The 24,364-nt window shown below is 61.4% G+C and overlaps 1 protein-coding gene across 3 annotated transcripts in view; it reads right to left on the bottom strand.

The window, feature by feature from the left end:
* GALNT9 (polypeptide N-acetylgalactosaminyltransferase 9) overlaps positions 1 to 24,364 on the bottom strand; it is a 70,998-nt gene that overhangs the window by 44,157 nt on the left and 2,477 nt on the right. The window contains exons 1-2 of one of the 3 annotated variants that reach the window (XM_059139978.1): positions 12,340 to 12,396; positions 4,887 to 5,067 (exon numbers count right to left, since the gene is read on the bottom strand). The exons of 1 other annotated variant lie outside the window; for it this stretch is intronic. In XM_059139978.1, coding sequence (XP_058995961.1) covers positions 4,887 to 5,011 — 125 coding nt within the window. In that variant the 5' untranslated portion in view covers positions 5,012 to 5,067; positions 12,340 to 12,396. Of the gene's footprint in view, positions 1 to 4,886; positions 5,068 to 12,339; positions 12,397 to 24,364 lie in introns of those variants that run through there. One more of the 3 variants, XM_059139977.1, reaches the window with a different exon arrangement.

The raw sequence follows: 24,364 nt of genomic DNA on the forward strand, positions 1-24,364 counted from the left end.
TTTATTATCCCGTGGGCCGGTCTTAATAATCAAGATCTATGTTATGTGCTTTGTGGCATAATTAAAGCTGCTGCTTAATTGGAAAAGCTACCCAGTCCAGACAGAGGGAATCAATAATTACCTAACGCAAGAAAGTGAGTGAGAACCGTAGTTTGAGAGCGGACAGAACCGTCGGTCGGGGCCGGCACGCACGCGGACACACACACACACGCGTGCATGAGTGCACACGCATTAGCATGGGGCCTCACACAGACATTAACACACGCACGCACGTGCACGCCCACACCCCATGTGTGCTTCTAGTGGCGGCGCCGGCCAGCATCCAGCACGAAGCCATTTCTCACCGGACGGGTGGGCTCTGCGGAGGCTGAGGCTGTTTAGGGAGTCGAAATCTGAAAGCTAAAGGTGGGCAAAGACGAACTTGGATTTACGTGTCTGTTCAGTTGGTCGTGCAGAGATGTTTGCTGGGGGCCTCTTGAGCTCACAAGGGCTCCCACAAACAGCCACCAGTGTCACAAACCGAGAGGTCAGCATTCTGCTGTGGCTCATCCTGGCCTTCTTCCCGCGGGCTCCTGTCACCGACAACGGCGTGACTACCTCCAGCCCAGATCCTCCTGGTCACGGCAACCGTGACCTGATTGCCCATAGCAGCTCCTGGAAGGTCACCGCTATGGGTCCTGGGCCGGCGACGGTGCGTGGCCATCAGGTGAGCTGGATGGGGCTGCGGGGGTGGCAGCGGCTGGCCCCGCCGGCCGTGCCCTCCCTGTGTGCTCTTGAGCCTGTCCCTGGACGCTCTGAACGGGCACGTCTGGGCTTCCTCCCAATACGGCGGCTTCAGGACAGGCAGGCTGCTTCTGGGGCGGCTCACAGGCCAAGGCCAGGGCTGCGTTGGGCAGGGTGGAATCCGTGGAAGCCCCACGACTTCACCTCTGCCCTCCTCTATTGGACGGCCAGCCCCAAAGCCGATCCCATCTAGGGGAGGGAGGTAGAGTCCCCGGCCCTTGAGGCAGGAGAGAGAGCAGATTCTGGGAGACAGTTTCCCTTCCATGCTTGGCTCATATGGAGCAAATGAGATTCTGGGGGGAAATGCACGTGGGGTTCATGCAAACTATGGCCCATGGGCCCAATCCGGGTACTTGACGCTTCCTGCCTCAGTTTCCCCGTCTGCAAAATGTGGGCCCTGTCTGTCTTCACAGCCTTGCTACAGGGTTGAGTGAGGCAGTGCCCGGTCTGTAGGCAGTGCTCTGCAGCACACTGGTCTTAAATAAGCCCCGGGGCAACGATCAGGCACCCCACTCACTGAGCTGCACAGGGTGTGGGTCTCCCCCGGGATGGCTGGGGCCGTGTTCAAAGCCAAGGTCACATGCGGGCTGTCACCGCATGACTATACACCAGGCCCAGGAGCCTAGCAGGAGAGCACGGGCTCAGGAGGGCTTCTCTCCGGCTTCTAGTTTGTCATCCGCACGTGCACGGGGCAGGGGTCTGTGCGTGTCACAATCATCAAAGCCTCCCCATTTGTTTTTGGGAAAGCAATGGATATAAATAAACATGTAAGAAAACGGGACCCACATTCTCTGTTACAAGGAGGCAGAGAGCTGTACCCCTTTCCATCGGGGTCCTGTAAATCAGATCTCCATCAATTAAGGCATATTGTACATGTCGGCGCTTTCAGAGTTTGCCTTGGTATCTTCTTCTGTAACGCGAGACTGAGAGGGAACTGGTCGCTCCCATCTGGTTTTATTTCGGCAGATGGAGCCTTCCTGAAGAGGGAGCCTCTGCCACGGGAGGGAAGGAGGGTGGCCTCAGTCCTCAAAGGGAAAGCCAGAGGAATACCTGCCCCTCAGGCAAATGCCAGCACAGTGAGGTGTCAGAGGAAAGTGCTCTGGGGACTCAGGAGTATGCAGGGTTGTGCTAGACGGAGCAGGGAGAGCCCGTTAAAAAGCAAGAAATAGGGCGCCTGGGTGGCTCAGTTGGTTGAGCCACTGCCTTTCTCTCAGGTCATGATCCTGGAGTCCCAGGATCAAGTCCCTTATCAGGATCCCAGCTCCATAGGAAGTCTGCTTCTCCCTCTGACCTTCTCCTCTCTCATGCTCCAACTCTCTCAAATAGATAAGAAAATCTTTTTTAAAAAATGCAAGAAGTACAATCCAAATATTTGAGCAAAAGATTTAAAAATATACGTGTGTATGTGTGCTAAGAAGTTTTCATTTATTTATAATTTATTGTGATATTGGCTTCAGGAACAGCTTGATCTAGGTGCTCCAACTATGGCCCTGGAACCTGATTCCTCCCTACCTCCCAGCTTGGCCACACTCTGCACTGGGTTTTTCCTTGAGTTCCGCACGTGGGCTACGGGAGCCGCAAGCTTTGGGCTCATAATCGTGAGCAGGTCCCCATGTTCCCGTGTTTGCAGTTTTACTTTGACGGAAAAGCCTGATTTTTTTCCCCAGGGACCTCAGGTAATTCGAACATGTACTCTGATTGGACTGGCCCAGACCACATGGCACCACTGAGCCGTAGATGTGGCTGGTGGACATAACGCTCTAATTGCCGTAATCCTGAGTCACGTGACCTGCCCTGGGGCTGGAGCGGAAGGTTTGCAGGGGTTCCCCTGTGGGAATGAGGAGCTGGAGCCCAAGGAAAGAAAACCACATTTCACGGCAACCAACAATGGCATCCATGACACACACTCACGTCTGCTCTATGCTCTGATGGCTCAGGACGCAGCAGGACCACCAGGAGAGCCTGCCCCAGCCCAGGGCTGGTGACGGCCGGACAGAGAGGGCCAGCGCTCTCTCTGGCACTCTCAAGTGAGTGCCACTCACTTGCTGAGTCAATACTAGCGCATGCACAGGAAGGGGTTCACACAGCAGGCTGGCTCGCCTGTAAATACCCTCCCTGCATGGCAGAAGTCTGGGACACCGTGCGTGACCAGAGCGTCACTGCTTACAGGCATCCAGGTGACCATCGGAACACCATTGGTTACCACGTGGGGTGGTCTGTGCTGCAGAGCCGTCCATGCCAGAGCTTGAGCCACAGGGTCAGCCTGACTCTGGGGCCTGGGGACCAAGGTCAGTCGGCCACCGAAACCCTGGACAGCAGGGCCATTGTCATACTTCATGGGGGCGGTCACTCGCCGGGGCTGGGAGGGCTCCGCGCCGTCTCTGTGGCTGCCCTGGGAGGGGCAGCTGGAAAATGCCTCCTATACTCCCCACCCCCGCCCTCTGCACTCCTCTGCGTGATGTCATTCTGTCCTTCCACAAAACACAGCGGGAGTAAAACGGGGCTGCCCAGGGCGGAGTCACAGAGCCTGGGTGGTCCTGGGGGGACTCCGGAGGCTGCTGTGCACCCAGAAGCCCAGAACCAAGAACTCAGCTCCAGCCACTGAGTGAGCCTTACTGCGGCCACGCTCCGGAGGTCACGGTGCCCTGGGGAGTGCTCAGAAAATGCCACACACAGTCACGCACAGTCACAGTCACACACCACACATGCCCACACACACGCGCACACCATTAGAGCACAGACTGGGTACGTCCGGAACCCGAGCCCCTCAAGCCCGCGTCGGTGCCTTTGTCACGTCCATTTCCCTCTTTGTCACTTGCGTTCCCCACTTCGCGTGTTTCTTCAAATTGGCCTGTTTCATGCAGAACCGCATTTTTTACCCAGACAAGGAACCTGTACAACATCTCTCGAAAGGAAAGCCAGCATGGCTTATGGTTTGATGGTACCCGTGACATAAAACCACGTTCTCTCGTGTGGTGCGGGGCTGAGGCCACGGGGGCACGTGTGCTGGGGTCTGCCGGGACGAAGGGGAACTCCTCTGGGATGACGTCCCACAGGAACAGGAGAGGTGGACGGTGACCTCTCACTTGCAGACGGTGCTGTCCAGGGAACAGGCCGCTCCTACTGTCTGTTCCCGAAGCACAGGGTGAAGGGAACCCCAGGGCCGGGCTGCAGGAGGCCCACGCCGTGCCCCCAGGCTCACTTGGACCCCTGGCCCAGGACAGCTCACTCCGTGGTCTGGGGAGTCTGCGGTGAGTTCCCGCAGCCCGGCCTGGGGGAGGGGCATCGCACCTGCGACTGTGCCCCACCTGGACCGCCCCCGCCCCCACAATGCACCTGCTCAGGCCTCCCCTCCCTGGGGCGGGGTGGGGGGCAGCGCAGTTCTTCCACCCAGCTCCCTGGACCACTTCCCGAACACAGTCTCAAACACATTCTGAAAACACCCCCAAGCCGCTGTGCTGGGGTTTGCTCCAGGGCTGGCCCCACCCACCCCCACTCGGCCCCGCCCCCCACTGCCAGCCCCCAGGGTCCCCTCTGCCCCAGGGCTTTCCACAGACAGAGCCACAGCGAGGAGCCCGGCCAAGCTCCTCTTTCCTTCCCAGGGCCCACGTGCCAGCCTGAGGGACTTTTTTCAAGTAATCATGTCCACTTAATACGGCATTTTGTTCAAACGTCATCCCCGCCAAGGTACCTAATGAGCTTTCAAACAGGAGGTCATGTCCTGAGAGGCCACGAGGGAAGGCCACAGCCAGGGGCAGACTGGGGGCAGGAGGGCCAGGGGCTCGAGGGTGGAGAGCGCAGACAGCTTTAGGTGGGGGTGCCGTGCGAGCAAGTAAGCCCCGAGGTCCCTGCGCTTCACCGGTGTCCTGGCGTGGAGCGGCGACAAGTCTCCACCGGCTCCCAGGCCCGCGCACGTCTGCGTGGGCCGGGTGCCCGCGACCCACCGACAGCAGAGACCCCAGAGCGCAGAGCGCAGGCAGGGTGGACACGCTGCGCCGGGGGTGCCTGCCTGCGCGTCCGTGCACGGCCGTGTCCGTGCTCCGGGAGCCCACAGCGCACGGGGGCTGGGCCGGGGGGCGCCTGGGAGGCGGCCCCATACTCACTTTTTTGGCCTGTAGTCCGGGATGGTCCTGTCCAGGGAGATGCGGTCGCTGAGCTGCGCGTTGTACCCGTACTCCTCGTACTTGCTCTCTGTCTCCTGGCTGTCCGCGTGCAGCGAGGCCGCCATGCCGCCCTGGCCCAGGCCCCCCGGCCCCTCCACCAGGCCGATGGGCTTGGCGAGGCCTGGCAGGACACGGGAAAGGAGGGTGGTCAAGCAGGTCCCCGGGCCCTCCCGCGCCCCCAGCCCGTCCCCAGCCTTGGGCTGCCACGTCTCCCAGGCCCAACTCCAGGAATTCAAGGGAAGTCTATTAATTCAAAAAACATTTTTCAATAAAAATAAGTTAATTTTAAGAATGCAAAGCGGTTGCCCACCCGCTCCCGGACCCTTGACGCTGTTGGTCTTTGTGACGTCACGCACGCATACGGTGGGGCTCGACCCGGTGTGCCCACGGTCCTCCGGGAGCGCCGGAATGCCCCACGCAGAGGACTTGGCACCGTGGGGGCCCTGCCTCGGAGGGCCGAGAGGGACGGAGCTGGCCTGGGAGACCAGGCAGGAGAGGAGGCCTGTGTGCACATGGGCTGCCTGGGAAGGTCAGGCCTGGGGCTTGTTGTTCCGGAACGTTCCCTGGAGTGGTCACATGTGCCAGAGAGGAGCAGGGCCGGAGTGCCCGCTGCGCGCGGGGACGGCACCCTGGCTCTCTGGGACGGGTGACTGGCACATGCTGGTTCCGGGAGTGAGGCCCCAGGGCACTGTCCTTTAACGGGCGGAAAGGCAGGCTGGTCGGCCCCCACGTGCAGGCCCCCCGGTGCACGGGCAGCAGGCTCCTCTCTGCGCCAACCACCCCCTTAGGTTTGTGACGTGACTGAAACAAGAAGGCTGCGCCTGTATCGGGCCGAGGCTGCCCGACAAACCCCACTGACCGGCGGCCCCTCCCCGGCCAGCCGCCAGCCTGGCAGAGCCTGTGTCCCTGCCCGGGAGCCACACACACCTTCCCATTGGCCTGCGCCGGGACCCCGCTGAGTCTGGGAGCAGGAGGGGAGCCCCGGCACCTGGACCTCAGTTTTCGGAAGTCTTGAACCAGCAAAACTGTGTTCGTGTTTATGTGGGACCAAAGGACACACGTTGCATATAAAATTGAAAAATTGCCTGACGCAGAAATCACTTTCTCTTATTTTAATATACCAAAAATACATATCTAATCATGCTACTTTTAAATGTCTGTGCTGGATTTTCTACTTTGGAAAGTCTGTAAATAGCCACCTCCCAAAGGCAGATGTGCCCTCAGACCTGAGGGGACAGCAGTGTCCACGATCGAGGCCGGGCCCCCCCAGAGGGCTCTGGGGCCCAGGGTGGGGACCTGGGGGGTGGAGCCGGGGGTGGGGGGACCCAGAGTGGGGTGGGACCTGCGGTGGGGGCCAGTGTGGGGGAGCCCTCGGGGTGGGTTCTGGGGGGTTGGGGGCTGAGGGTGGGGGCAGGAGGTGGGGGCGGGGGCGTGGGGGATGGGAGGAGCCCTAGGGCGTGAGCTCCAGCGGATGGGGCCTGAGCATGGGGGCAGAGCAGGGAAGGGGAGGCTGGGGGACCCTGGAGTGGGGTGGGTCCGTGGCTAGGGTTGGGGCGGGGCTGGGGCGGGGCCTGTGGTGGGTTCCAGAAACCCTGGGGCCTGAGGGTTGGGGCTCCCTCCCCCGCGTGAGGTGGGCCGCAGCAGGGCAGACAGGCTGGGGCTGGAGCAGAGGGAGGACCCAGCTTGAGCGGGGTCAGGCCCTGGAACTCACGGGGCTGCTTCCTGTCGCTTTTTCGCTTGTCACAGTGAGACACGCACATGTGAGAACCTGCAACGATGCGCAGAGCTACGAGAAGGAGGCGTTGGGGCGTCCTGGGCAAGCCCCTGCCTGCGAAAGATGGGGCTTCCCTGGTTGTTCCCGCACGCGGGGTGCTCCGGGCGGACAGCGCCCCTGCAGGGCTGCCCAGAGCCTGAGGCCCAGTCGCCCGCCCCTCCTCCCTCTACTCTTCCCGGCTGCGCCTTTAGCCTCCGGTATCCCCGCGGTGACTTTCTGACCTCAGAAGGAACGCTTTCGGGTCTATTTCTGGAAGTGTCACGTCAGACAGCGTCTGTCCACTTCCTCGTGCGCTAAAGGAAAGCGTTCCCCCAGGCCTTCCCCTCGACGGGGGTTGCTCTCATTTATAGATTTTTTTCGGCTGCGGAGCCGTCGGAACCTCCAGGGGTAAGCTAGAGGTCTGCCGGACGTCACCGCGCCTAGTCAGCAACACTTAAAATTTTGTCACAGAGGTAGACGGCACGGTAAGTGTTCTCACAATAATAAAAATTTTAAAAATAAGCCGTTGAATTACCCCCAGAGAGACAGAAATAGCTACACCGTGGCTTCCACATTGTCAGCCGCTGGCAAATTCACTTAGAACAGCTCATTTTGCTGCACCACCGCGACCCAGCTCCCCACGGCTGGAGGCTGCTTCCAAGAGAGGAGCGAGCCCACCTTCACCACCCCGTGCCGGCTGCGGGCGGGCCTCGGGCGAGCGAGCCACGGAGGCCACGCGGCCCGGCCTGACCACCCACTCGCCCTCGGTGGAATGTCCAGGCAGCCTCACTTGCCCTCCAGACACGACTCATCCCCCCAAATTATGTGCATCTTCGTTGGCGTTAGGCTTGGATCTTGACTTTCGGGGCACTTTTCAGGGCAGAGAGGTAAGGATGATTAGTAACAATGTCCATACAGCTCGGGCTTCGGACACGGGGCTGTGGCCAGCAGCCACGCGCCGCCACGCCCCGGGCCCCGGACAAGAGCCGTGTGCTCGGAGGAGGCCGGCCAAGTCCAAGGGGAAGGGAGGCGGGAAGCCCGTGGCACTGGGCAGCCCACGACGCCAGTGTTCCAGAAAATCTGTGAGGCTTGCGCATGAGTGTTTCCTCGTTTTTGGTGCTTTTACAGAAAGTAAAAGATGGATGCGCGTCATGAGAGAGTCCCCGAAACACAGACGTGGAGGCAGGCACAGATGGCAAGGCCCTGGGAGCCCCAAATGTTCCCAGGGCGCCCTGGGGTTGGGGACCCTCACAGCCAGAGGCTGAAGGCTGGACTGGCATCTGGTCTGGTTGGAGGCTCACGGCTGGTCCTGAGTGCCCGGGGCAGGTGGGGGGCTGCTGGGGCCCCTCACCGGCTCTGAGAGACATCCCAGATTCTCCTCGGTGGGGATCGAGCTAAAAATCCCGGAGCGTGGAACCTGCAGACACCGAGCCGTTGCTCCCGGGGACACACGGGGTCGGGTTCCCGCGAGGCCCTGGTCGCCACATTTCCATCCACCCGCCAACAAGCCACCTGGTTTTACGTGTGTTTCTGTAAACGTCCCCTCCCTGAATACGTTCTGTGACCTCGTTAGCCAGCGGCCTCTGGCTCACGTGGGAACCAAACGCTCGTGACGCCCGCGAGTTCTCAGCAAAGGCACAGCGTCTGTGCTCGCGGACACCTGCCTCGAAACAGCGAAACACCAGCAAGAACAGGACCAGGCGGGACCTTGAACGGAGGCTGGCCCAGGTGGGAGCGCTGAGGCCCAGACACGCCTCCTCACCACGTCACCACGGGGGCGGCCTCAGGCTTCCTGCCACTCGGAGAGGCTGTCCCCTAGGGCAGGGGGCGCCCCTGGGTTGCCCCAGCTCTCTTACAGCTCCGCCCATCAGGGCTTCCCCCCTTCCCCCCCGGGGCTCTGGGGACCCCATCTTCCCTCCTTCCTGGGATGCCCTTCGTGGGCTCCTGACTCTTTCACAAAGACTTCCTTCTGAAGAGGCAGGACTGCTTGATCCCTGAGTGACGAGGACAGGCAGAACCACAAGAAACTTGTAAAGACTGAAAGAGGCCCGGCCGTTACTGGGGGTCCACAGCCCGAGCACCGTGAAGGCCCCGGGGTCGACACCGACATCTACAGAACCAGCTTTTGTCCTCAGGTCCCGAAGTCCTGGCTTCCCCAGCTGGGCCTGGTGCCGGGCAGGGCAGCGGCACAATGTCCCCTGTCCTGCTGCCGGCCTCAGGGGCTCATCTCTCATCCCATCCGTCAGGCCACCGGATGGGGCACAGGCAGGCTCTGCAGCCTGTGGGCTGAACAGTGGCGAGCTCTGGTCCTGGCCTCAGGCCCTGCGGAAATGGAGTTCCTGCAGAGTCACCGGCTAAGACAGAGTCATCCTGAATTGGGGTCGGGTCCTTCTAGGAAGAGGGGATTTTGGACACTGGCAAAGAGAAGATGGCCGCATGACAACCCCTGACAGAGACTTGTGGGCCGAGGCCACCAGCCAGGGAATGCAATGGGTGGCCAGGAGCTCTAGGAGCCCCCTCCCCCGGGGCCCTGGCCTCCGGGAGCCTCCAGGCTGTGGAAGAATGAGTGGCTGTGGTTTCAGCTATCCAGAGCTCCTGTTTTGTCCGGGCGGTCCTGGAGACCCCAGGCTGACCTGCCGCCCCCGACGGTGACAGCTGGACACATGGATGTGAGCTGTTCAGTCGTGTGGGGCAGCCCTCCGTCCCTCTGGGGACGGTGCAGGGACAGGCCAGATCACAAAGGTGCCCAGGGCCTCCGGAACGGGAGGGAGAGGCGGCTTTTCTGGTTTGCAATGTTCCACTCCCTCCTGTGGGGGAGTCGGAGCCCCAGACTCTCTGTCCCCGTGAATGAGAAGGGATTTCGAGAACAATGGGAAATGCATGCGTCAGCCCGGCCTCTGGAACGTCCACCCGCCTGACTTCTCCGACAGTGAAGCAGAAACCACTCCTGCTTGTTACGCTGGGACTTGATGAGGGGGTCACAGGCTGGTCGCGACAGCTGGCGGTCATCAGGCTGGTCCCCGGGCCGTGGGACCCACTCCCGGTGCTTTTATCCCCACATTTCAAAGAAGGACATGACACCCCCCCCCCCCGGCTCACCGAGGCTGCACAACCTCCTACGCACACGCTTTCAACTTCAGATCACCTCAGTGAAGGATTTTAGAGGGAACCGGGAAAGGTCCCCAATTTCGCATTTTGACATCAAGGACGTTAATTACAAGGGCTTGTCACTTCAGCACCATTTCACGCCGCGCGGAGGCAGAGGCAGGAAGGACCCCCCCTCGCGGCGGAGCGTTTTAATGGGTGTCCCTGGGCTAAAACCAAGACTTTCCAAGACAGACGACTCTGAATATGAGCAACGTGTTCACGTTTTTTTAAAAAATAGCATTCAGTTAACAGAGAGGGTCTCCATCTGCCAGCTCGGGGTGGCAGGCCACGGAAGGCTACAGGACAGCTCTCAAAGACACCCCGTAATTGGGGCTTTGCAGACGGGATCACTGTACGGACCCTGAGATGCAGAGCGTCTGGGGCCATCCAGGAGGGACCTATGCGCCATCAGGAGCCCTTAAAGCACAGAGTCTGTGGGAGGTTTGACAAACACGGTCGAGGGGACCGTGAGGTCTGAAGGCAGAGCCCGTATGGACGGGACGCCTGGGCCCCCGAAGCTGGAGGGGCAGGAAGGATCCACCCCAGAGCGTCCAGAGAGCCCAGCCCTGCCCACACCATGGTTCCAGCCCAGGGACACCCATTTTGGGCTTCGGAGCTCCAGGATGGTAAGAGAATAACTCTGGGCTGCTCTAAGCCCGTCGGCATGTGATGATGGGTCCCGGCAACCCCGGCACAGGGCAGAGCACCCAGGCAGAGTGCAAGCCATCGGTGCGGCCTCCCACGGGCATGCCCAGGCCGGGAGCAGACTTCTAGAGCGGTGTGTAACCACTGCACCTCCTGCCTTGGCCCCGGGTCTCCTGACAGCGGCACAGCGACCTTGTGGACACCCTGCAGTCCCCCAATGGCTTCCCCAGACCTGGGTGCTCCCAGAGGCAGAGGACCCGAGGCAGGTGCAGGGGTGGTTCACAGTGACCACATTCAGGGCCAGGAGGATAGATCCGGATTCGTCCGTGGACCCGCAGAGTGGTTGCCCCAACAGCTGTTCCTACCGACGGCCCGGACGTTTCAGAGAAGAGCAGCCCATGTGGAGGGTCTGGGAGGGCCTTGGGGCTTAGAGCAAGTCTCTGGGCACTGCCCAATGAGAGAGATTTCAGGTGCAAGCCCGGGCTCCCAGCTCCTGTGGAAGGTTCCAGCCGCCTGACGGCACGCGTGTGCTTGGGCACAGGGCCCTACACCGGCACAGGCGGTCAGCTCCCTGCCCCCAGGCTGTTTCTCACGGCTGCCTGGAGGCTGAAAGGTTGTGCCCCTGGTTGAGACGGATGGGAAGGTGGTGGTTCGGATAGAGGCCCCAGAAGCTGGAGCCTGTGGGGTGGCCTTCCTGGGAAGAGGGCTTTTGCCCGTGTGACTCGAGTAAGGCTTTGGGGTTCGGGTGCGTCATAAATTCAAGGACGTGTCCTGGTAACTTAGAGGGCGCTCAGAGGGCCACACGCAGAGGAGAAGCCTCGTGATGAGGGAGACAGAGACGGAGTCGGGTGTCCACAAGCCAAGGATCGCCGAGGATTGCCAGGAGCCACCAGAAGCTGGAGGGACGCCTGGAACCGATTCTCCCTCCGAGCCTGGGGAAGTATTCACCCCGATTACGGGGTGTCTTTGAGAGCTGCCAGCACTGATTTCAGGCTTCTGGCCTCCAGACCGTGAGAGAACAGATCTCTGCTGTTTAAGGCCACCCTGTTTGCGGTCATTTGTTACGGCAGCCAAGAGGGCACTCGCGGGGCAGGGGGAGGAGATGAAGAGGAGGGGGAGTGAGAGGTGTGGGGGGAGGGGAGGGGAGGGGAGGGGGGATGGGGAGGGGAGGGGTGGGGGCACGGGCGGGGATGGGGGTGGGGCGCGGAGGTCAGCTCTAAGGCAAGGGGCAGGGCGGACCCTGGGCAGGCTCGGCCGGCGTCTGTCCTCTCCGGCCCTTCCGCGGGTAGCAGCACAGTCCATCTGGGTGGACAGGAGTTCAGCGGAAACGCGCGGCTCCCTGGGCCGACCCTGCAGCCGGCGTGGCGGGGCACCAAGATCTGATCGATGAGACTTAAGTGGAGTTTGCTGGGTGGGATTTCTGGGAGACGCGTCTAAACGGCCCAGTCCGCTGGTGTATGTGGGTTCCGTCTCTTCCCTGCAGTCCCTCCCTGTCTCCTGCCTGGAACTAGGACTCCGTGCCCAGGGCTGGAAAGCCACCCTGTGACCACGAGGCCAGAGGCCACTCACCAGGAAGGGAGAAGCTGGAAGCAAACGGGTCTGGGCCCCAGCGCGTGTCGGCTGAGGGCAGCAGACCCCAGGGCCGTCAGGCCGCGTGCTGGGGCTGCGAGTAGACCCTGAAATCCTTCTCCCAGAGACGCAGGGGAGTGGGCCCTGAAGGGGGGTGGGGGCGGGGGGCTCCCTGCGGTGCCCTTCCCCCCATCCTGGGGCCCCTTCCAGCCACCCTCCCCAGAGGAGTCACGTCACACCTGCGACCCACGCCTTCCAGACAGGGGGCCCAGCACATACCGGGGGCTGCGAGGGTTTTCAGCGCGGGAGGAAGCGCGGCTCCCGGGCTCCCGGCTTCCTTGAGTCACGGATTCCATCTGTCACCGTGACGTCAGCCAGGAGACAGTCCCACTGCAGACGCTGCCTCAAAGGCAGAGCGGAGGGCCTCACGGGCGAGGCCGGCCACCGCGCCCTCGGCAGCCAGGCCCTCCACCCCGCACCCTGCAGCCGTGGGCCAGGCCAGCAGACGGACCACCGGCCTCCCCGGAGTCCACCAAGAAGCTCAGATTTCAATGAACACCAGTACCAATTGCTAAAAAGCAATAAACATCTCTGGCAAGTAGGAAGAAAGGACACGGACAGACGAGAGGAAAACTGGGAATCTGTGAGAATCTGTGCTTCTGCGGAAGGGCGGGCATCGTCCCGAATACCGCGCACATGGCGTCCGCAGATGCCCCCGATGTGGGGCGCGCAGCCTTGGACGGGGCAGGAAGGCCCACTCACTGCCCCAGGAGCCCAGAAGGGCAGAGGCAAAACTCCTGTCCACCACGGGTCCAAGGATTGACCTTCCCTGACGGCCACCACACCTGTCACACACACCAGGGCCCCCACGCTGAGGCAGAGGACGGGCTGCCCACACTGACCACACCAGCGGTCTCCCGTACCTCAGGTCGCCCGGCAGGTGGGACTCCGAGGCCCGTGGAGCACAGATGGCTGATCACCTTCGAGGGCCCCGGGCCAGGCCCTCCCGCACCCTCCACCTCGGCCGCTGCCTTCCCCAGGAGGGCGGGGCGGAAGGAGCAGGGAGCGGGACACCCGCCAGCTGCAGCCCCTCTCTTGCTTTGCCCTGTGAAAATGTAGGCCAACCCAACACGCCTGCTATTAATTGTGACGATTGCATCGTCAAAGCAACAGGCCCCGCCTGGCTTTGCGGGCGCCGGCTCCGCCCCAGGTTCTGCGTACCCACGTTCCCCACGCGCTGCAGCAAATCCCATCTCTGGGGCGTCTGTTAAGGACCTCTGGGGACCCGAACTAGCGTTGAGCTGTCAATAGCCAAAGACGGACCGGCCTTCTGGAACCGTGGAGCCATGAATATCTTGCAGGACGTGGCGAAGCCTGTGAGATACATTGTCACGGAGACCCGCCGGGCGCTGGGTACATCTTCACTTGCAATGGCAATATTTATGGGGCCAAAGCAGGAAAAAACAAGGAGGGAATGCAAATATCCGGCAAAATGCGTTCCCTGGCTGCCTCCCTGTAAGCCTGCCCTGTGGCCTGCTCCATCTGGCTCCGGTTTGAGTCTCCTGATTGCTGGGGAGTGAGCACAGGGACAGTCGGGTGTCCTGTCCCTCAGCAGCCACCTGGGTCCCCGTGCGGCTGCATGGTCAGGTCCCCGGCCTCTGACGATAGATGTGCTCTGGCTGCGCCAGGCTGGGTTCTCTGCTCAGGTCCCGACTGCTGAATGTCCTGGGAAATGCGGGGGATACCAAGAACAGGAGGAGACCGAGGGCCCGAGCTCTGGGGACAGATGTGGGGATGTAGGGCCGAACCCCAGGGAGCGGAGGGTCTGGCTGGCTCTGGCCGGGTGCCCCTTCGGGTGGGGACAGAGGATCCGGCTCCTCCTTCCCCGGGCCTCCCGACCCCGGGGGGCGGCGGGAGACTGCCTGCCTCTCTGGCTGCCCCAGCCCCAGGACCCGGTCCGCAGCAGGTGCAGGGAGAGAATGCAGGCACGCGTGGTGGAGTGACTGGGGGCAGGCAACTGCGGGCTCCCAGTTTGAAGGACACAGAGCCAGAGCCGTGGGTACTGCTCCCAGGACTCCACCCAGGGCAACGGTGCGCAAGCACAAAGTGTCCCCGTCTCAAAGTCTCAGCCCGCCCAGGCTGCCGTAGGAAACACGCACGCGGGGTGCCTGCACGCCCTCACTTCTCCCAGCTCAGAAGGCCGCGAGTCCACAGCAAGGCCCGGTGTGCCTCCCGGTCAGAGCCTATTTCCGGGCCTGCTCCCTGGCCGGAAGTTCTTGCCGTGTCCCCCACAGTCTGTCCAGAGTGAGAAACGGACATCCGTCTCTTCCTCTTCCTGCGAGGCCACCGACGCCCCCAGGGAAGGCTCCCAGGGCGCATGGAGGGCCCATTGGAGCCCGCCCCCTCTCAGAGACCCGCCTCCTCAATGCCGTCCCACTGCACGGAGGGCTCCCCTGGCGGAGTCTGGGGCACGCACCTCCGTCACTGGAGTCCACCTCTGGCCCCCGGAACTCGTGCTTCTCTCAGGCCAAGTGCACACACCCCGCACTCCCCGAGGTGTCAGTCATCCCGGCACCAGCTCTGCAGCCTGAAGTGGAAGCCTGAGCCCGCCACGCACGCCTCCGCTGACCTGAGCCCAACGGGCTGCAGACGCCCCTCATGGCTGCCGGGCAGGCGTCTGGGCTGGCTCTACCTGGCAACCCCACCTTCACCCACGTCCTGACTGTGCTTAAAATACTTAAGCTTTGTGAGCGTCGGCTTCCCCATATGAGTTAAGGTGTGGCTCTCTCATGGGACCCACACACCCCCAGGGGCGCCCCTCTATTCCCCAGAATCCCCATCCAGGCACAGGGCCTTCAGTGGTGGGCCGTCCTGGGCCAGAAGAGCTGTCTGTCTGGGGCGAGGACAGAGCAAACAATGCCTGGTCTAAGCCCCCACTGAGTGCCCTCTGGCCCCAAAGGCCCCTCGACAGGGACAGAGAGGCCGGAGCTGGGTGTCTGCCCTCCCAGCGACTGGCAGGACCCTCAGGAGAGGGGAGATGGGGAAGGTCTAGAGTCTGGCCCCATGATTTCTGCAGGACTCAAACACCTAGCTGTCTCTTCCCCTCACCTGAGCTTCTGCAGCTCTGGGAAGGAGAACATTGCCCACACCCCTGTTCTCAGGGGGAGCTGAAGCCCTGGGTGGTGCCTACAGTTCCATGTCTCTGCCCCCACTGGGAACAGCCTTCTGCCAGAGCCACACTAGACATGAGGCCATCAGACCCACACTTGCGCCTGACAGGCTCTTTGCACATGGGAACATCTAGGTCTGAGTTGCCTTCCTGGCCTTCTGTCTTCCTCCTGGACAAGTATCCTCCGCCATTCAGGAGACTTGTTTCCCTTCTCAATGCTTGGCTTTTCTCACTGTGCAGGATCTCCTCCCAAAGCCATCCACCCTCCCACTCATCCACCCATCCATCCAACCATCCATCCATCCAACCACCCATCCACCCATCCATCCAACCATCCGACCACCCATCCATCCATCCATCCATCCACCCACCCGTCCGTCCATCTGTCCGTCATCCATCCGTCCATCCATCCGTCCATCCATCCATCCATCCACCCACTCATCCATCCATCCATCCATCCACCCATCCGTCCATCTGTCCGTCCATCCATCCATCCATCCATCCGTCCACCCACTCATCCATCCATCCATCCATCCAACCATCCGTCCGTCCGTCCATCCATCCATCCATCTACCCATCCATTCATCCATCCATCTACCTACCCATCCAATCATCATCCACGAACCCACCCATCCACCCCACCCATCCGTCCGTCCATCCATCCGCCCATCCATCTACCTTCCATCCATCCACCCACTTATCCATTCATCCACTCACCCATCCACCCACACGTCCATCCATCCAACTACCCATCTACCTACTTATCCATCCAACCATCATCCATCCATCCACCCACACATCCACTCATCCACCACTCAAACATCTTTCACCCATCCAGTGAACAAATATTTATTAAGAACCGGTTATGTGTCTGGCATCATGCTATCCACCTGTCCAAATACCACCCAATTTCAGCTATTTTTCTTCCTTTGTCTTTGCTCACATTTCTGAAGACCAACCATGTGTCAGGCACTTTGCTAAACACTTTGTATGCATTATCTTTTTAAAAAATTATTTATTTGAGGGTGAGAGAACGCACAAGCAGGGGGAGGGGTGAAGGAGAGGGCGGTGCAGACTCCCTGCTGAGCAGGCAGGTCTCAATCCTAGGACCCCAAGATCATGACCTGAGCTGAAGGCACATGCTTTGCCAACCCGAGCCACCCAGGGGACCCATTCATATGCATTCTCTCATCTAATCTCCTCAAGATCTAAATGCAAGAGGATAATCATTCTTCCCCTTTTCACTGACATGGAAACCAAGGCAGAGGGAGGAAGTGACCTGCTCAAGGCCACCCAGTTGGGTTTTGGACCCAGATCCGCCTCCTTGTACAGCTCAAACACCTACCCTTCCATAAAGCCCCCCCGACCACCCCATCAATGTCCCCCATTCTCCCTCCTGTGCACCGAATTTCTGCACTACTGGTAACTCACTACCTTCCACCTGACTGTAAACTCTCAGAAGGCCCTGTATCTGAGCCAGCTTTCTGTGAAAGAAGTGTGAACTGGATGAAGCCCCTCCCCGAGGCCCCCCACAGCTAGCCGGGGAAGCCCAGGCACCATGCACCGTGGGCTGCAGCAGGAGAGGAACTCCCAGGTTGGTCACTGGGGTTGGCTGGGAAGATGGGTGCCCTGGAGATGAGCAGGCCGAGCCGTGGCCGCGGCAGCCTCTCATCGTTCTGAGTGGAGCCCACAAGCTGGGCGGCCCTCCAAGGGCTTACCCCTCGCTCTCTTCTGCAGACATGACTCTGACCCCCTTGTGGGGGAAGGAGCTGGAAGCAAGGAAGCAACCTGACCCAGGCGGGGAGGGGCGGGGTGGCGGCAGCCCACGTTCTAACCACAACAGCCTCCTCCTACCAATTAAGATAAGCGTGTTTGCTTCTGTGTCCACCGCTGAGTGCTCAAGCACGCAGAATATTAACAGGCATTTTCCACAATCTGCTTGAAATGGTGTGAAAATAGTCCCTGCATAAGCCAGGCCGTTTCTCTGAAATAAAGTCAAGGCTTGCTGGTTTCAGACCCGGGCTGCATGCAGAGCCCATCTGACCGAACCATTCTGTTAAAAATAAAAATAGTCCCTTTTCCTGCTGCAAGAGGCAGGAGCTGTAATACACGGCGCCGATCTAAGCTCACGTCTGCTCCCGTCTCCTGCGGGGTGCACAGGGCAGGGCTCCTAGAGCCAGACATGTCCGACTCAAATCCCACCTCGGCCAGCACCTGACCTGCCCGGGCCCAGGTGATGGGGAGCTCACCTTCCCCCAGGTGGCTTTGGGGGCGGCGTGGTCGGGGCCCTAGGCGCTCTGCGGCTGCTGTAAACACCAGGTGTGCCGGACAGAGTCCAACCAGACCCGATCCTGGGGTCTCCCTCAGCCACGTGGGGGCTGGGAGGGGCCAGGTGTGGGGAGGGGGGCAACCTTCCCCTGAGAAGGTTCCCCGGGAGCCCCACCCTGGCCCAGGAGCCTGCTGCATCGCTCCCCAGCCTCCCACCTGTGCCCCCAGCAGACACCTGGATGGAACCGCCTGGATGGGGGTGGAGGCCGGAGACACACTCCTCCCCAGATGGGGGGGGCAGGGCGGCCGAGCGGCCCCCGCTCCCTGCTCCCTCTGGGCCTTCTCCTAGTCTTCCTCCCCACCCCGTCCCCCTCCCCTCACCCCTACCACCATTTCCATCTTGCAGACCGGGCCATCCCCCAGCCTCCCAGGGTCCCCGTCCGTCACCTGACACGCACTTGTCGCGCCGCTGCTCTGAGAGGAATCGCGCAGACTGAACACAACCTAACACACACGTGCTTTTCAAACATGCGTTTACGGCTGCGGCCCGACCTTAGAAAGAAGGAGGGGGGGGTGTGGACCTCCACCTCCGGCCGATGACCTGGCTTCTTGCCTCCCTGAGAAAACAGCAGAATTGGAAGAGAACCCCAGACTTCCCACCCTGTCTCCTGCCCCAGAACCGGCCCCGAGAGCTGGGGTCTCGCCACCATCACACGCTCGGGACATGCTCCTTCCCTGCACCCTCGTGCCCCCGCTGTCTGAGAAATGCCACCCACCCCTGACTTCAGGCTGACCTGCGTCGCCCCTGTTCAAGGCGAGCGGGAGTCCCCCAGGGACACTGGACACTGTGGGGAGGGGGTGTCCTTGACATCACGGGTGGAGGCCAGGGTGCCATTTGGCACCCTGCTCCATGCACATGGCAGCCCGAGCTGGGAGACGACACGGGCGGAGAACCATCTGCCTGCTCCTCCTCCCCATAGAGCAGCACGTTTGCGGGGTCTAACTTCTCCCTGCCCGCCCCTTCCACTCAACAGACCGCCGGGTCATCTGCACCCTGCGAGAGGGCGGCAGGACTGTGCGAGGACTGACCTCACAGAGGGAGAGACCAGGACCGTGTGCACACAGAGGAAAGGCCATCTGCAAGCCAGAAAGAGCGTTCCCTCCGAAAACCGGTCCTGCCAGCACCTTGACCCTGGACTACCAGCCTCCAGAGCCATGAGACAAGGAACTTCTGTCGTGCACGCAGCCTGGTCCGGGATAGCAGCCTGAGCGACAGCCACAGCTCCCTGATGGGTCTCCAGCACAGACTCCCCCAACCAGCTTTCTAGCCCTCTTGCCAATGCACTGAGCCCACGCTGCCCCAGGACCTTGACACCTGCTGGGCCTGGAGCATTTCCCACCACCCACGCATGCTCTGCCTACACTTCAGTTTTCGTTTACAAGCCGGTCTGTCTCCAAAGCCTCGTCGGGCACCGAGCGAAGACGCCGGTGTCTTGGGGACGCTGTCCTTCCCCACCTTAGTTTGCTCCTTAGCGTTTCTCTGGATGGTGGATAGTGCGCCTCCTGTGGTCGGCCCAGAGGCAGCCTCCAGCTCCAGAGCCCGAGGACAGCTCAACCACGTGGTGAAGAGAATAGGCTGCTGGTCAGCTGACCCCGGGCTGGGGAGGTGGTCCTGGCTTATGGGGGTTGGGCGGTGGTGCTGAGGCCCTCGCGGGGCCTTCAACGTGGAAGAGAGAGTCCGAGGAGGGAGAGGCAGGGAGGCACAGGGGCCTGGACGCTGGGACTCCTCCCCCCACACCTCTACAAGGAGCCAGCCCCAGAGACACCCCGATTTTGGTGCAGGGAGAACCGTGGTGGATTGCGACCGCCGGAATCGAGAAAATTTGTACATGCCGTGTTGAGCCACCACATCCGTGCTCACTGGTCACAGCAAGAGGAGAGGAAATCTGCCTGTGTTTCTGCCTCCCGTGCCTCCTCACCGGACGCGGGAACTACGAGGGGGAGGTCCACGTGGCACGTCGCCTCGCAGTGTTGCTGCCTCTGGTTCGGCCTGGAACACACTGGAGGGATCAGCTCAGAGATTGCCCGGGGGACCTCAGCAGAAGCCACAGTGAAGGCCTCTGCGAGGCTGGGGCCAGAGGCGAGCCACCCTGGGGGCCCCGGCACCACCGCCTCAGGGGACCTGGGGACATGCATGTGCCTGACCCTTTTGTACATCTTGGGCAAAAACCTTATGATCTTCCCAGGAACACTCTAAAGATGTATTTAACACTGTGAAAGACATGATTTGTGTTTACACAACACACAGTTGGGTTTCGGCTCATGCTGCCCAGGTGCCGGGCCCGGGCTGGGTGCTGTGGACACGTGGCACCCCCGTCCGCTGACCACCGAACGCCCAGGGGCCTGCTGCGTGTGACCGGTGCCCCACCCTCTGGAGCCGGTCAGGTCAACGCTGTCCACTTGTGCGTCGCTCTCAGGCCAATGCCACGGTGGGGGCCGCTGGGCAGCGTCCCCTCTGCCACCCCAGGGCCCTCGCAGGGCTTCAGAGGACCTGGCCTGCCTTCGTCCACAGCGTGGAAGCGGCCCTCACTGCCTGAAGGACGGTGCCGCTCGGCGACTCTCCAGCCCCCAACTCCTGGACCGCCGTCCTGCAGAAACACGTCTGCGAATGCCCCGTCTTCTCAGGAGCAGCAGGACGCAGCAGGCGTCGAAGATCACGGCGGTCTGGGGAGGCCTCGACCTGCTTGCCCTCGTCCCCTCCTCCGATACACCTGGCAGGTCACAAACTGGTCGTGCCCACAGCCCCTCTGGACATCCCCGGCATCGTGGCCAGGCCAGGCAGCCACCCGCACGGCCAAGGCCTCACCCACACACTCGCCCCCTGTGCTCGGCACCCCCGTGTCTCCGCCTTCTGCCACACGCTCCCACGCCTGTGTCCCACGTCCCACCACTGCAGCCCCCACCCCGTGTCCTCTGTGCTCAGCATCCCCCATTCCCCACTTTCTAGCACACGCCCCCTGTCCTGCTTCAACCACGTGCCCCCCTCCCGTGTCCCTGCCGACCCCCGCGCGTCCCCCCACCCCTCACCCAGTCGGGCCCCGCAGCCGGGCCCCACTTCTAACCGGGACCTCACAGGTGCAGCCCCGTGAGGACCCACCGCTGGCCTGACGCCTCGCACACCACGCGGTTTCCCTGGCACAGTGCCGGGCCCTGGGACAGCATTTCAAGGAAGGAAAGCACTTTGCTTATTCACTGAGGAATAACACGCCGACTGCTGAGGCCTCTGGGAGCCCACACCCACGGTGGCAGGAGCGAGTCAGGACGGACCTGACCCCGAGGACCAGGCAGGTGGGCCCGGGAGGCGGGGCCGCTGGGAGCCCACTGGGCCCTTTGGCAGGGGAGAGAACTGTGGTCCTAAGACGTGGATCCCAGCCGAGGATGCCTCTGCGGGACACCGGATAGGGAAACATCTAAGAACTTATTTTCGTCGTGTTTCAGGCAACAAAGGATAAACTGTCCTTTCAGAAAGTAGAGCCTTTGAAATATGCAGATTGCGGAGCTGAATTGTAAATGCAATCACTTAGTCCGCTCCTCCGAGCCTGGGGTCACCGCCGGCATGAATTATTCCTAGAAGTGTGGCTGCGGATTTGCAGGCACACGTCTGCACACAGAGCCAGGGCTGGGGGGTCCGCCTCCTACCCCGAGAGCCAGGAGAGGTGTTTATCACGGGCTGGAGCATCTTGCCGCCTGCTGCTCCCAAACACAAGGGCCCCGGTCTGCCAGAGCAGAGCCCTGAGCCCAGGAAGTGGCCTGGGCCTCCCTGCCTCATCTGTGGCTGGATGGGGCCGGCAGGCGATGCACGGGGCAGCCGGAGGGGGACAGAAAGGACAGGTCCCACCAAACGGCAGGCGGCCCTGCCCTGGTGTCGGCGGGAGGCCTGGCTCTGGGCAGATGCCCCAGTTTCTCACTCGCCGTAGGAACTCAACAGTGGCAGAACAGGAGGGACACAAGGGGCATGAGGGACGCAGACCTGGGGACAAAGGGCCTGCCGAGTTCCTGCCGCCACCACGGTGAAGCCAGACCAGCCAGGACCCCCCAGGCCTCGCAGACACACCGCGCCATCTCTCCGGCCACAGCCAGCCACGGCCAGTGTGCAGAGCAGTGCAGCTCCCAGGGCTCGGGAAGATGAGGACCAGGAGCTCAAGCTCGAGAGGCCCCTGGACCCAGCGGGAAGCCGTCGGTGGGATTGAAATGCAGCGAACGGGAAAGCTTTCCGGCGGAATGCACACTCCCTAACCCGGGGATTATCTTGGAGCATTTCCCATGAGGACCTGCTTCTGTGCACAGAAAAGCCCGGAACCTCCCTCCAGAAACCAGCACCTTTTCTGCACGCGGGGCTCCCAGGGGACAGTGTGCGGGCAGGCAGCCGGTGGCGGTGAGGGTGCCTGCCCGCACACTCCTGGCAGCTCCAGGAACCCTTGGGTGTCCTCAGACCCCCCAAGACTGTCTTCTGTAGGCTCTCAGGGCCTGATTTACTCATCACTGGAGGATGCAAACAGAATGCGCCGGGGGCGTGAGACCCCCTTGTGGTCCTCACACAGCTTCTGTTCCTCAGTCAGGGCTGTGGCGGGCCGAGACCTCCGCCCGCGACGCATGGTTCACCGCAGCGTGGAGGGTCTCCAGACAGGCTCCCTACTTCCGCTTCCCAGCCGTGGCGTGGCCAGTCGGTGAGGCACACAGCACAGCAGGAGACACGGGACACCTACACGTGGCTCCTCTGCGGCCCGACGCACAAGGCCAATGCTGGGTCAGAGTCCGCCGTCTCAGTCCACCGTCTCTGCCTCGCCTCTGCAGCTCAGCGAGGGTTTCATTATCAAAACAGCATGCTCAGAGCGTTGGTAGGATTTTGGCCTCCTGGTCAGAAATCGGGGACCCTGCAGCCACAGACACGCGCCCCTTAACACCCGGCCACCCCTGTCCTCCAGGGACAGGGGGCTGCTCAGATGGTCCGCCACAGACCAGGCTTCCCAGGGCAGAGCCACAGCCCAGGCAGGGGCCACACGCCGGACAGGATTTTTGCCAAAGAAGGACACAGAGTTGAGTGACACTGACTGTCACCATGAGACTTATTCCCCTCTGCGGTCTGTCTCAATCTCCCGATCTCTGCAAGGACAGAGTCTGGGTTTCTGCTAATATCTCCCTACACAGGCCTTTCACCGGAGCATGGCACTGGGCTCGGAGCCCCGGGGCAACAGCACGGCCCAGCTGGACTGGACCTGAGCCCACGTCTTGTCTTCCTCATTCTGGTCACCGCCGGCTTGTGGGTGTGGGGCTGATTTGTAGCTTTTTAAATAAATTCACTAGCACAGCAGCGAATTATTCAGAGAAAGATCTGCTCACTCGCTCATTCGACAAATATTTACAGAGCACCGAGAATACGCAGGGTCCGGCCAGGGACCCCGGGGTTAGAGGTGCACACGAGCAGGCAAACCCTCAGATGAGTTCCAGGCAGGCGTCGCGCACAAATAGGGTGAAGACAGCGTCAGTCACACGCGGCTTTCGGAAACTCGAGGGGAAGCAGAGTCAGAATCATCTCTTTCCCAGAGGAGGACGAGTGGCTGGCAGTGAGGGCTGCCCACACCCTGGAGGCCTGAGACCCACTGGACCCTCTGTTGTTTTAACTTGACCGCGGGACGAAGTAGAGACGCAGATCATTTTAACATAAGTGCTGCCCTCTGCCGCGGCCACCGCTGACTTCGGGCAAGCCTCGCTCTCCCGCAGGCTCTAGGCTTGTCTGTCTGCACACCAGACCTGGGTCTTGCCCTCCAGCTGCACAGGCTTGGGCAGGGCTGGGTCGAGATAGTGGGGGTGAACTGAATCATAGAAAGTACCTCCGTCTACAGAGGCCAGCCACCCATGACGGACAGCTCACCCTCCAGGGTCCACACGGGTCAGACCCACGCCCCCTAAAGGTCAGAAGAACGTGTCAGGAGGCACGAAACGAGGAGGCGGCCAAGTGACGGGCACCTTCTCCCCCACAGAGAGGAGGCCGCGTCCTGGCTGGGCAGGAGGCCTGTTAGCCAGTGACGCTCGCACCCTGTAACGCCCATGACCACAACGGCAGAGACATGGGGCCACACACTTTGCTTGGTGGCAGCTCACCTGCGAAAGAGAAGTGAGCGTGGGTTCTCCCCTGCCCGCCCCGCCCCCGGGACGGCTGCACTCCTAAGGACAGACGGCTTGCTGGCCAGGCAGCCAAATGAGGACATGCCCTCCCCGATGCCCTCATGGGCTGGAGGCTCTCAAATCCGCAATCACGAGACGCCCCGCACCAGCCACGCACACACGACCGTGGAAGCTGTACTTCATGTGCGACGAACATATCCAGAAGGATGAGTTTTGGGTATAAACATTTTTTTTTCTTGCCTTGAGCGCTGAATTTAGAAGCCAACGTCTCATGTACACACAAGATGTGACTGCATCACATTTCCTGAAAGATGATTTTCTCCCCAGTCCTGGGGTGGATGATTTCCACCCAGACCCTGGCTGGGCACACCCCGGTCGCCAGGTCTTTGTTAGGGCATTCAGACATCGCAGAGAAGAAAGGGCATGGGGAGAGCCTCCTGCTTCCAGACACCTCGCCTTCCCCCCAGCTCCCGTGAGCCAGGAGAGACGTTTCCAGGAAGCACTCAAGGCTGAGGAAACAGAAGTGACGTTCACTTGGTTTGGATGTCTTCCCTCTTTCCCACACTCGGTGGAGACTCCCAGGGGTCATTTCTAAGTGGGACAGGCGGTCACAGGAAGCGCGGCTGCCCGCAGTACCCATCACACGGGAGCCAGCACGGGGCTGGGGGGCTAAGCCCTGCT

Source organism: Mustela lutreola, chromosome 11 (assembly GCF_030435805.1).
Source record: "Mustela lutreola isolate mMusLut2 chromosome 11, mMusLut2.pri, whole genome shotgun sequence".
In the NCBI taxonomy this organism is placed as follows: domain Eukaryota; kingdom Metazoa; phylum Chordata; class Mammalia; order Carnivora; family Mustelidae; genus Mustela; species Mustela lutreola.